The following is a 14,457-nucleotide window of genomic DNA, read 5'->3' as shown; positions in this document are numbered from 1 at the left end:
TTGTCTTATCACAACATACGATATTGACATCTGTAACAGTGTATCAGCTTTGCTTTTTCTTATCATCTTCAAGGAGGCACATTTCTGTTTCATTATAAAGACTGAGCTGTTTACTGCCCTACCCCAACAAGTTTTTCAACGCTCCGGAAAGTATATTCATGTGAACTTACGACATGCAACCTGATACTGCAATTTTAGCCAAGGACATTCTAATATTTTGTATGTTTAAGACTGACACCTATAATGATATCCTCTTTTTATGGCTTGTAAGAGCAATCAGGATCCTGATTTTTCACCATACAGGTTTGAATTTGAGGCTGATGATGCCCTTAATATGGGCGAAACATGTCCCTTAACATTTTATAATAATATTTAATTTCTAAAAAGATCTCTTTGTATTGAATAGGTGGATATATAAATGAACACTTGTAACATACTTTGTATTTTAGTAGGTAATACCCGTCGACTGCTTTAATCTAAAGAAAATTCGAAATGAAAGGGGATACCTAACACGTTTTCGTAATAAATGCGTAAATAACATGACTGATAGCAGTTGTTAACTCATTAAAAATAAAGGCTGAAGTTAAGTAAGAATCTGATACACCTCAAGATATGGCAGAGTACATCACTGATTTCAAGGGATAGTTCATATTTTCTCGCATCTAGTTAGGAGGTTATCATTTTTCTACAAGCATTACAAATATGTTTTCATGATACATATATGGTTAGGTTGGGCAACGCCGTTTGAAGAAGAAATCTGAAATGTTTGCCACAGAAGCCTCTGAGTGATACCGTATTTCTCCAAATCCAAGACGTTTTTTTCTCAGAACTTCATGCGAAAAAATCAAGGGTTGACTTGCATTCCCGGCCTAACAGTAACAAATACCACTGGCAACTGCTGTGGTAACCACGCTGCTTCTTTTCACTCCCGCAGGCGCACGTATACACAAAACTCGTTGACAACCATCTATATGTCTGTGGCTGACAATAAACGACCGCCTCTTTATTATACATCGCTAGCCGCGAACTGGTTGTACAGTGCCTGTGTGTAACGTCAATGAATCTTGGGAAATAGTGAAGAGGGAATGGCGTTCTATTAGCCTCTACAAAATCGTTTCTCAAATCTGCAGAATGGCATCAGAACATGCGAGCCTTCGAATTCTTAGAAAGGCCACAGCTATTCAGTGGCTGAGTTATAACACATCTACTGTACTTGATGCTTAGTAAAATAAAGTTTTATAGACAATAGGAACATTTTCGTGATGGATAGTTGTTTTGTAAAGATACGCGGAACAGGTATTGCCGGCAAATTAACAACGGGTTCTCCTCGATAGTACGATGCCAATTTTTAAGTTAATGGTTATTAAACATTCGGAAATGTAGAATAATTGTGCATAGGTCTAACTAAAGCCAATATTTGACGTTAGCGTGAATACAAATATAGCTTTAAAAATGCGTACTGTATAAAAAATGCGACAAGGGCGCTTTAAAGAAGTCGAAGATGAAATTGTGAGGTACCGTATGTGCACGAAAAACTCAAGGGCAGAATGGCCATACCATGGCACAATAAACTCTTTCCTTGACCTTCAACATACGCGATTAGGCCTATACATCGCTAGCCGCTGAAGTTGACCGAACCTGGCAAGCGAGACGTGCGCGAAGTGGTTGCCGGTTATATCTGACGTTGAGTAAAAGTAAAACAGTTTTATAGGCAGCAAGAATATTTTCCTGGTGGATCGTCGTATTGTAGAGACTCATGTAATAGGTATTGCCAGCAAATTCTCAACGGGTTCTCTTCGGTATTACGATGCCAATTTTAAGTTAATGGTCATTAAAACTGCATAAATAAAAAAATAGTGCAGCCGCATAAAAATACAGCATAACGAAAACCAGTGTTCGGCGTCTAAAATGCGTACTGTACAACAAAGGCTTTCATATGATTTTACAAAGTACTTTTTGATCCTGATTTACATTTTTGAAGGAAAAACTGGGGTTCACCTTGGATTCGAAGAAATACGGTACTATAATTCTTTTCAGAATGAAACTCACACTTTCACGAGAAATAACAAACAAGTAAACCGTAGTGTGGAAACCATCTACGGAAATGCAAGTTTTAAACAATATGATTGCCTTTTCATACCGATTTTAATGTGCATGGGGGTTCTTCCGACTTTTATACAGAAATCGGGTATAACGAGAATCCGCTATAGCGAGTAAAATTTTCGCTGTTATGAATTCTCGCTATAACGGACTTCTACTGTATTCATATTTCTTGCATAACACATTCTTTTTTGTTGTCCTCTTGCAAAAACGTTTTAACGAGGTTTTACTGTATTCGTATTTCAACTAGATTGTTGAAATAATGTCATTGGTATTATATTTTTATTTGAAAGTTCTTACACTCTCAAATGCACATATCAGACTTATAATTTAATGTGATCTTACCATCGTTTGCTGTTCACAACGTTTATACAAGGAGTAATTTTAATACCACCTATTCATTACAAATTTATTCCACTATAGTGTGGTTAAATACACATGGAAATTATCAGAAATTTGAAGGGTACATGTTTTGCCCACTATTTATTGGGCATCATCAGCCTCAATCAATCTTAAAACACACATGGTCTAAGGAGTCATAATAACTTACGTAAAATGTATTGATGAATATTTACAAATACTGTGGATACAAAAGGTTTAACAGTACAAAAATATTGAATAAAACAGAACTATACTAAAATCACTTCAAAAAATTGAAATATTCATCTAAAAGTAATAGTCACACATTGTTTTTAAAGTAATCCATGTCTGATACTGAAATGGATCTTTTTGATGAAAAGCTTGAACAATATATAATACATTAGGAAAACAGAATATCAAAAATAAGGCGTCAACAGGATAAGAACAAGACGGTTAAAAGAGACAGTATATGCTCATGTTTGAGGCCAATATTTAAAATATGGAAGGAAATAAGTAGTTGAATTGAAGGCGGTATAGTTTAAGACGTCTTGAAAAGTTGGATAAAAATCGTGGTATGTCGTGAAGTGCTAAAAAACATTGAAGAATTTGCCGTAAAATGCTGCTAAAATATAAAATAAAAGAAGGTAGGCTGGTCGACAATTTCGTGTAACCAGAAAATGCCTCCTGTAGATGTGGATGTCCGTAGTAAACAATGTTGTCAATTTATTCCCAAGATGTAATGTATGTCCTAATGTATCTGCCTGACCGGGCGAGTTGGCCGTGCGCGTAGAGGCGCGCGGCTGTGAAGCTTGCATCCGGGAGATAGTAGGTTCGAATCCCACTATCGGCAGCCCTGAAAATGGTTTTCCGTGGTTTCCCATTTTCACACCAGGCAAATGCTGGGGCTGTACCTTAATTAAGGCCACGGCCGCTTCCTTCCAACTCCTAGGCCTTTCCTATCCCATCGTCGCAATAAGACCTATCTGTGTCGGTGCGACGTAAAGCCCATAGCAGAGAAATGTATCTGCAGCGTTAGTCTGTTTGAAGTTCCTACTTCTACAACTACTTATTTCCATCCTTATTTTAAATATTGGCCTCAAACATGAGCATATACTGTCTCTTTTAACCGTCTTGTTCTTATCCTGTTGACGCCTTATTTTTGATATTCTGTTTTCCTAATGTATTATATATTGTTCAAGCTTTTCATCAAAAAGATCAATTTCAGAGTCAGACATGGATTACTTTTTAAAAACAATGTGTGACTATTACTTTTAGGTGAATATTTCAGTTTTTCAAAGTGAGTATAGTTCTGTTTTATTCAATATTTTTGTACTGTAAACATTTTGCATCCACAGTATTATCACTTGTAAATATTCATCAATACATTTTATGTAAGTTATTATGACTCCTTAGACCATATGTGTTTTAAGATTGATTGAGGCTGATGATGCCCAATAAATAGTGGGCGAAACATGTACCCTTCAAATTTCTGATAATTTCCATGTGTATTTAACTACACTATAGTGGAATAAATTTGTATTGAATAGGTGGTATTAAAATTACTCCTGGTATAAACTTTGTGATTAGCTATTTTTCAATACGGAATAATGACGAGAATAATGGTTTGTAATCGTTTGCTGTATTGAAATCGAGAACTGTGCGAACCTATTTGGGTGCGCAGTAAGTGTGTGTTTCAAAGCTGTGCAAAGACTCTTCCTGCCATCTGTTGGCCGTCTGTTTAAGTACGTGCATAGTCCACCTTCCGTTTGTCAATTCTTGTTTCGGCACAAAGCCATATGGGTACGTTAAGAGTGCTTTTTAGGGTGACAAAGTCGTCGTCTATCTCACACACGGATTGTTTATGTAAGTGTGCAGTGCTCCTTTTCCTTTAAGTCACTATGAGTAAATCGAGCTGTAAAGGACTGAGTGCAGATATTATGGGCAATATATTGAACAAGTGGGACAATGATGATCTAGACGAAGTATATAGTTAGAGTGATTTTGAACCCTGTATAGAGCAAATAGCGATCTTGCACGTTCATCCACATTGATGAATTACATTCTTCAGCATACAGTTCCCCACTGTACTCCAGGTTTCCAAGCCGGCTGTTACAACACTTACGACCATCTTCAATGATATAGTGACTGTTTCCCATTTTGTACAATCGTCGCAAATTAAAAGTTATACAGACTTAATTATATACATATTCAATATTCTCTAACTACAAATTATTTTTATAATATTATTCTCTTGCATCCTAATTTACCACACTCGCATGATTTTACTACTTTATACAATAACATTTTATACGAAAATTTACTAATCTAAAATCGAAATATCGTCATTTACAAACATCTCCTGACCTAAAATCGGGCATCGTATTTTTTTACGGCTCCAGTATGAACATACTTACATGTCTCTCAAAATTAGTGTCATATAATGCGTCCTTGCAAAGAAAAAGGTAAGCATGACCGAGCGTCAGGCCACAGTAACTACTGTGTAAGTGTGACCCCAAATGGGGGCGCGTGTATGTGTACAATTCGTAATGACCAATATGACTCCATACGGGGTCGCAATATTTGACCTAACATACATAATAAGTTAACCTAATATATCATAAATATATCCTAATTTCAGCGATCATTTGCTTGGTTAAGCCTCTGAACGTTTTGGCACCAGGGAGTAACTCGATCTTATTAGCTCACGGCACTAGTTGGCAATCCTATGAATTTCGGTCTGGCACTCAACGTGTTAAAGAAGTGGATCTCATCTTTACTTTTGAGGTCTAGGTTTTCAATGTTGTAGACTGATTTGCATTTGTTTGGTGGTTAGTAGTGGTTTTTTATCCCCCTCATGATGTAAAAGGACGTACTGTTCAGTTGTTGTGGGCAATTTATCTCCTGGATTTTGTGTGTTTTTTTTATTTTTTTGTTTATTGTAAGTTTCATTTTCTGGGATTTTATTTCTTCTTTTTATTAATTTATTAATTAGTGCAAGAAGAGGCATGCATTAATTTCAAGTCTTAGTTTTATGTTAATTTTATTTTCTGGTGATCACTTTTTTTCATTCTGTAAATTTCATTTCTAAATATTTTTGCTTTTATTCCTCATGTCATTTAACCCACTTGACTCATTTGATGTACGTTCACTCCAGTGTTGGCTAGGCTTTCAATTAAAATGATGAGACATTTACGCACCGCACCAAATTGTATGTACTAGCTTATATTTTCACCACCCCTGCAAGGGTTTCCCTTTTGCAAACTTGTATGGATAGAACAGGAATATGGCTTGTTTACAGTTACCTTCTAAGAACTAGTACTGAAATTTATTGTCCAATTGTACTGTAATATATTGTCCAATTGTAGCTACTGAAAGCACAAACATTTCATCAGGTGTCAGTCAGTCTCCTAGCCATGGCACCATGCATGCTAAAGGCCATTGACAGAGCAATCCTATTGCTGAGTTAATTGAAATTGTTTTAGACAATGATTCAGAGGACAGTGATGGTGATTATGATAATACCGAAGAAGAGATTTTAAGTGAAAGTGACAGTTCATCTGATACAAATGACCGTGAAATTGTGCATAAAGCCCCACGTGCGAATGCAAAACATAGTGACTGGGTGTGGGTTAGTAATCATTTTACAGGTTCTCCAGAGGTGTCGAGAAAACTGAGATACAAATATTTAGATAATTCTGTATCGTAGTTGCCTGTATTTGAGGAGTTTATAGATCCATTGTTTTCCCCCCCTTGCAGTGTTCTGCCCAGAAATTTTAGACAGCTGGGTGGCAGGAATGAGTCGCCGAGTGGGGAATACTACGTAAAAAATGAATATGATAAAATTTCAATTTATTCCCCTCGGGGCATTAACAATAATATTAGACGGTAAACATTAACTGCATAATTGAACTATTTTAGTGTTATCACGAGGAAGATATAACGGAATATTTTGAACATAAGTGTTCTACTGCTCATTCATAATCACTCAGTTGCTGTGGAGTGCCAGACGGTTGTTACGTCTCATGGAATTGAGTGCTCACATGTGATTCCATGCTAACCCAGGCACAGCTCGTGCACGACACTACGTGGTAGTCAAGCTAACATTTGAACACTGATGTAACTCGTGCAGTTAAGCTGACAATAATGAACATTTTTCATTTAAATAATTTAACGGTATTTATATTTTAATTTGGAACACACAGTGACTCAATATGTATTAATATTACATAAACCGTGCGAGTTGGCCGTGCGGTTAGGAGCGCGCAGCTGTGAGCTTGCATTCATGAGATAGTTGGTTCGAACCCCACTGTTGGCAGCCCTGAAGATGGTTTTCCATGGTTTCCCATTTTCACACCAGGTAAATGTTTGGGCTGTACCTTAATTAAGACCACGGCCACTTCCTTCCCACTCCTAGCCCTTTCCTATTGCATCGTCGCCAAAAGACGTATGCGTGTTGGTGCGACATAAAGCAACTTGAAATATTATGTAACTAGCACATATCTGGGTTATGATAGTCGGGCAGTTAGTGAAAACGGCTGGGCGGGGTCCATTAGGAATGTCCTCGGGAGAATACTGCATTAGGCAAGAAACAAATATTTACGCTACGAACAATTATTGACCCAGATAAGAAAGAACAGACGATGATAGCTGGTTTGACACTAATAAGGATGAAATTAAGGCCTACATTGCCCTCTGCATTCTGATATCCCAGGTTCGTAAGCCTCGCATTCAGTTATATTGAAGCAAAGATAAATGTATTGTGACCCCTAAAAGTGTGAATTGCCTCTACATATACCTGAATGTTTCAAGATTTACCACACAAAATCTTTTTTTTGACGCCACTGACAACTGTGCATGAAAATTTTGGCTGCTGTTCTATTTATGGTATTTGTTTCATGGTGGTGCACAGTAGTTCTGACTGGTTGGCTTATTTGAGTTGAGGGCAATTTAAATCTGATTTCTGAGCGAGCGTGCGGGACCATTAAACCTAAAGCGAGTATGTTAAGGATACATAATTTATCTGAACTGCTTCCTTAAGATCAAAGATACATGGACTATATGCTGAGATAAACATTTTCTGGTCATGGGGATTTATTCTTCCATATTCCCAGTGCTTTCTCCTTTTTTTTAAATCTTGTAATAAAAAATATGCTTCTCTGTTGAAGTACTTGTCAAAGCCATAATTTTCGTTCTGATTGCTTTTCCACCTCTTCTTTAATTCTTTCTTGTATTCTTTTAATTATAATACCAGTTTGTGATAAATTATTTCATACTCTCTACTTCCTTATAATAAAACAACCTCTATTTCATGTGTCTTTTTTTGTTTTGTTTACAGGGCTTCCTTCATTTATTGCAGAGGAGTTTAAGAATGGATTCCCACGAGACTGGTCAGCTCTCGGTAGAACTTGGTTTAATTTTAAGCAACAAGGTACAGTACTACAGAATGTAATCCATACTTTTCCTATTACAATGTCAAGAGGCAGTTAACTAACATTTGTGGTTAGTATGAAATTAGTATAGTATTAATATTATAGTATATTGCTCCTTTGGTGCTCACTGTATAACTTAGCTTTAATTGGCTTATGGAGCTCTCTTAGTTTGGTGGTATGCTCCACATGAATTTATACATTTATTCTTAAAGATGTATGTCCCTACTGGCGTGTCAAAATATGTGACAATAATGATGATGAAGAATTCTATGAAGCTCAATAAAGTTCTAGATGAACTCAAAAGCACTGATAATACGATATTTCTGGGTGACTTTAATACCAAAATTGTTCAGGAATGATGCTCAGACTTACTAGGAAATTTAGGCCTAGGAATATACAATGGAGGAGGAGAGAGACTCTTTAAATTTTATAGGAGAACAGCATGGTTTTACTAATACAGAGTTTAAGCTTCCTATATACAGACTACAAACATGGATATTTCCACTTCAACACAGCAAAGCTGAACCCATCAGAAAATAAATCTATAACATTCTAAGCAGTGTCACAATGTTTCCAGGTACTGACATATAGGTTTTAATTATAATACATTGATTACAGATGTAAAACTATATTGAAACTAATACACAGAAACCAACATGAACGTTTTGTAGATTCTGAGAAATTTTATGATCCAATCATCAAGGTATGTCAGCACTGAGCTGAACAAAGGACTAGAAATTAGTATTATAGACCATTCTATTAAGTGGCAGAAGTGTATAAAAAACTAACAAATGCAGTATGTAACACGTATTGAAAACCACAGGGTTGAATGACAGACAAAATTCTAGATCTTACGGAGTGAAGATGACTTAAAAGAAAGGATGTTCTGGAATATAGAAAATTGCAAATGTTCATAAAGCAAATCAAAACAGTCATGTATGTTGCAAGGAACTGGAAAATTTAAATGAAAACTATGTATTTTCTGTGCATATGAAAGCCAAGGATATAGCTGAGATGTACAAATTATTCTAGTAAAAATAGTTTTACAACACCCCTATGTATTATTGGGAATGCACTTCAAAAATGGTAAAACACGGGTATAATTCCTCAATAATCAAACACATTTATTTTAACACACACATGGAAGACATCTTGCAAACAACAACAACAAAACACTCGATCCAAAGAAATTCTACACACACAACACAGTTGAAAATAATTGATATTATTCAAGTCTTAGGTTTACTCCTTCATCTTCTCCCACCTAAGTTAATGGTGGTCAGTCCAACGATAACTTATACAACACAATCAAAGGTTCAGTTTTAGAGGCTTATGAACTGTCCTGCCAGATCTTGTTTCCACCAGTTCACTGGGAGTCTCTTCGGTGATGGTCATGGTTTTCTCTTGGGGTAGTTGAGCAACTTCCTCTCGAAGCCTTCTGCCGATGACTGCACTGTCACTCTGTTGGCCAAGTTCCAGTTCCAACGGGTAGATTCTCTGCACTGGTCTCAGAAGCAAGCCACTTGAGGTGAGGAGTTCAACAACTCGTGCCAAAGGCCACTCTATATGTTTTGTGTTGTCATTTCCCACCAACACTATTTCACCAACTGAAATTTGTCTATGCTGCTGTTTATTGGCTAACAACATTAACTGTCCCAAGTATTCAGAATGAAATCTCCATCGGAGGTCTTCTCACAGCTTTTGCCGGTAGCAAAGTCTCATGTTTAGATCAGTGGATTCAACTAAATCAAAATCTGTAACTCCTATCTCTTCAAGTTCCTGTAGAAACATACTGGGTGTTAGAGGAGTCAAATCACTGGGATTTTGAGACACATAAGTTAGGGGATGAGCATTGATGACGGCCACAAAATTGTCTTTATCTCCTCGAAGTCGACTGATGTTCGTCCTAGGACAAGACGCAGTAATCTCTTCATTATTCCAATAAGTGATAAAAATCATTGTTATCCGTATTGAAGATACTGAATGTAGGATGCTAAAAGGTTTGTTTTGGCACCTATTCAATACATATAAATTATACAATTTAGGAATTTATTATTGATTCCACTTGAAACATGTTTCGCCCTTCTTTGAGGGCATCATCAGTCAAATTATCTCCTCGAGGCAAAAATCAGGTACCTGGTTAGTAGTTGACATGCACAAATTCACACATATTATTAATACACATTACAAAAATTAAGTATGAGAAACAGTTGTACAATAGTGATGGTTGAACATATAGGTTTATAGAATAAGAAGTCAGCACCAATGCGTAAAATTAAAATAGTAGAGTTCGGCAGTGGTGCTCTGGAGAACAGTTGACGCAATCATAGGAAAATATAAAGTTTTAAAAATATATACATTATTGTTACAAGTGAACTATGTAAAGCGAGTGGAATGCCTTTCTGGACAGTAATAAAGAATCTTAGGAAGGAAGGGAAAAAGGAAATGAACAGTGTTTTGAGTAATTCAGGTGAACTAATAATAGATCCTGTTACAAGTGAACTATGTAAAGCGAGTGGAATGTATTTTTTTTAAGACTTTGTTTGTAAAATATGATATGATGTTTTATTTTTATTGACCTAACCTGTACTGTATAATGTTGTAACATAGGCATTTGTAAATAGTAGAATTCTGTCTATAGTTCCTGGAAAGATCCAGAAAGTTACATAACTTTTGTACAGGGTGTGTTGCTTTGTTGGTATGTATTCTAGAAAGTGTGTTCTGTCTATTCTGGAAAAATACGACTTTCGCGATCATGCGTATTCTAGAATGTTAGTCAAAGTTCGCGATCGAAAGTAAGATTGTGATTGGTGAGTCTAGGTGGCGATAGGGAACACGTGCACGCTGATTGGCTGCCTCCAAGGCCAGTAATTCCTATATATAGTGAGCGAGGCAGTGTTCGAATTAATTCTGTATCCTGAATTCTGTCGGTCTCGGTTTATCTGTCTGCGAGCAGCCTACCTGGTTGATGTCCCCCGGCTTCCGGGATGGCACTCTCCTCGAGTAAGCACTCTTGAATTCCGTTCCTGCTAAAATTTCCGTAATGTTCCGATTTGCTTTTCATACAGGAGTCTGCCCTAACCTCGCCTAGATTCACCAAATTAGTTACTTATGACGCCTTAGTTTTTCAGCTGGACTTACCTGTTTGTTTCCGAGGCATTCCCATTTCTTGTTTCACTAAAATATGTATATTGTAGTTTAATATTATTTCCCTTGGGGTTTGCCTCTGGTAGTTCTGTATCACTTGAGGTACGCTAGACTTTGGACAACCTGTAAATTGCATTGTACTACTGCATTGGTAACTAGATGTATAGTTGTTTTCAAATTTGAAATTACACTGATACGAAATAAGCTATGGATACCACTGAACTTAGAATGTATTTGTAAGATTATTTTGTAAATAATATTTTTCAGATCTAAGGATCACGGGCATTTATTTTGGAATCCGCTATCTAAGCCATGTCCATGCCTTTGGTAGGTTCCCAGCCCTTCCATCCTCCCGTTTTGTCGTTCACTAGTTGGCCCTACTGATAGTTACGTACTTGTTTTGTTGGAGACCCGCGTAATGCTAGCTACTCTTTTTCCGAGTGTGTAGTGTTTTCTTATATTGTGTATTGTACTCTTACCTTCCCCTTTTAACTGTGTTTGTGCCTTGTTTGGTGTTACCACTGTAGTAGAGGTACCAATTATAACAATCAAGGGAGAAAGGGTGTAGTGCTCGGCGTCAATGTTTGTAACCAAAAATTAATGACAGTGGTTGGTAACTATACAGTAATTACATTGTCCAATTGAACTGTTGAGAATAAGGTTTTAAAATAGTTACATTATAACAATCAGGGGAGAAAGGGTGTAGTGCTCGGCGTCAATGTTTGTAACCAAAAATTAATGTCAATGGTTGGTAACTATACAGTATTTACATTGTCCAATTGAACAGTTGAGAATTTTACAATTTATATACATATTTACACAAGAGCAGCTTGGAGAGCAAGGATATAAAAAAATCTAGTACCAAGTGCGTCTTGTTGTTTTAAAGGTTGGAAGAAGAATGTAGCATTGACATTTCAGAAAAATGCAGAGTGGTTTATCTTAGTTAAAATCACCAGGGTTAGGGAAATATTCCATAGCCAAATGAGGTTTTATATGCATCAAGCTGAAAGTTGTCTGGTTGCAGCACCGAGATCTGTACGGAGACTGGTCAGTGTGGATGGAGACTCGTGGGTATTCAGTGCGTTTGAATGCCATTCAAACTTTCAGCTTGATGCATATAAAACCTCATTTGGCTATGGAATATTTCCCTACCCCCGGTGATTTTAACTAAGATAAACCACTCTGCATTTTTCTGAAATGTCAATGCTACATTCTTCTTCCAACCTTTAAAACAACAAGACGCACTTGGTACTAGATTTTTTTATATCCTTGCTCTCCAAGCTGCTCTTGTGTAAATATGTATATAAATTGTAAAATTCTCAACTGTTCAATTGGACAATGTAAATACTGTATGGTTACCAACCACTGACATTAATTTTTGGTTACAAACATTGACGCCGAGCACTACACCCTTTCTCCCCTGATTTTTATAATGTAAATATTTTAAAACCTTATTCTCAACCGTTCAATTGGACAATGTAAATACTGTATAGTTACCAACCATTGACATTAATTTTTGGTTACAAACATTGACGCCGAGCACTACACCCTTTCTCCCTTGATTGTTATAATGTATATATTTTTAAAACTTTATATTTTCCTATGATTGCGTCAACTGTTCTCCAGAGCACCACTGCCGAACTCTACTATTTTAATTTTATGCATTGGTGCTGACTTCTTATTCTATAAACCTATATGTTCAACCATTACTATTGTACAACTGTTTCTCATACTTAATTTTTGTAATGTGTATTAATAATATGTGTTAATTTGTGCATGTCAACTACTAACCACTTACCTGATTTTTGCCTTGAGGAGATAATTTGACTGATGATGCCCTCAATGAAGGGTCAAACATGTTTCAAGTGGAATCAATAATAAATTCCTAAATTGTATAATTTATATGTATTGAATAGGTGATAAAACAAACCTTTTAGCATCCTGCATTATTCCAATAAGCCGCTCCCACCAACCACCCCACCAGGATGCAGTTGTAGGATTAAACTTCCATTTAATTCTTCTGGCAGTGCTGTAAAAGTTAATAGCATCCCAGTCCAATTTCTTACGTGCATTATCAGTGCCAGAAAAGTTAGCACCATTGTCACTATAGACAACAGATGATCGGCCTCTTCTACTAAGGAATCTCCTAAAACACTGAGTGAAGCTGTCTATTGAGAGGGCAGATACAAGCTCCAAATGTACTGATTGATACACTCCACAAGTATACAAACACACCCATGCCGTTTTATTACTGCTCCTCTCCACCTTGAGGTATAGTGGACCTGCTAAATCAACAGCAGTAACTTCAAATATCTTAGTATTTTCCACTCTATCTTCAGGAAGAGGTGCTGGATTAACTTCTAAATGCTTGACTGCTTGCTTCTTACATTGAAGACATTTATCTAGAACTGATCGAACAGTTAGTCTTCCACGAAGGATCCAACATTTTTCTCTAAGGAGAGTCATCATCATCTATGGACCTGCATGACACGATTCTTTATGTAAATCCATTATCAGGCTAAATACAACAGGATGCTTGGAACTAGGCAGAACAGCTGGTTGACAAAAATCGTTTAGATCCTTCTTATGCGAGGCTTTTGTCATTAGGCGTAGAATTCCATTACTATCAATGAATGGGACTAAATTTGACAACTTCGGGCTATTCACTCGAGAGAAAGCCTGTTTCTGAACCATATTTATAACTTTAAGCTCAGCCACAACTAATTCTTCTGTTGTCAAGTTACCATAGAATCTGTCATGTTCTTTCGTTCGACAGTTCTTCACAAAGCGATGTAACCAACCAATTAAATGTATGCTTTGCCTAAAAGTAGAAGAGCAGGCAAAAAACCAATAGATTCAACTGTAGCTGAGAGCATGGAGGAAACAACACTTTTCTTCTCGGCACGGGTAATCTCTTCTTCATCAAACTGAACTTCTACGTTGGGCCATGTACTTGGTTGTTCTCTTAGCCAGTTAGGTCCCTCCCTCCATCTTGATTCTAACAACTTCTTAGCAGTAGCACCAGGGACAGCAGGTCTATAGAATTCATGGTGCCTGGAACGTGCCACCATTCCTGTCCTTCAGTCAGTTCCCTGATTTCTTTAACTCGGTTGGATACAAATGCATCCCATTGATCTCTTTGAATGGATGCTAAGACCATAGTTGCGTCACTCCAAAATATTGTCTTAACACCAGGGATGTTGAAATAATGAACAGTGTTGGAGTACATCCTAGAAGCTATTGCAGCTAACAACTCCAACCTCAGGATTGTCATTTTCTTGTTAGGCTTACTAATTGGCGAGACTTGCTTTAGCTAGGATGAGCTGGACGTGAACCTGATCCTGATGTTCAGCATGGAGGTAAGCCACAGGTGCATACGAGAGTTGACTTGCGTTGCAGAATATATGAAGTGTCCAGTTTT

The 14,457-nt window shown here is 36.9% G+C and overlaps 1 protein-coding gene across 1 annotated transcript in view; it reads left to right on the top strand.

Moving 5' to 3' along the window:
- The window catches only part of LOC136861351 (uncharacterized), a 266,754-nt gene that overhangs the window by 225,417 nt on the left and 26,880 nt on the right, over nt 1-14,457 (top strand). Inside the window, exon 6 of the mRNA XM_068226128.1 lies at nt 7,796-7,888. Coding sequence (XP_068082229.1) covers nt 7,796-7,888 — 93 coding nt within the window. The remainder of the gene's footprint in view (nt 1-7,795; nt 7,889-14,457) is intronic.

The sequence above is a fragment of the Anabrus simplex genome, chromosome 1 (genome assembly GCF_040414725.1).
Source record: "Anabrus simplex isolate iqAnaSimp1 chromosome 1, ASM4041472v1, whole genome shotgun sequence".
NCBI classification, from domain to species: domain Eukaryota; kingdom Metazoa; phylum Arthropoda; class Insecta; order Orthoptera; family Tettigoniidae; genus Anabrus; species Anabrus simplex.
Note: the sequence above shows the minus strand (reverse complement) of the source record. Positions and strands in the feature narration are given on the sequence as shown.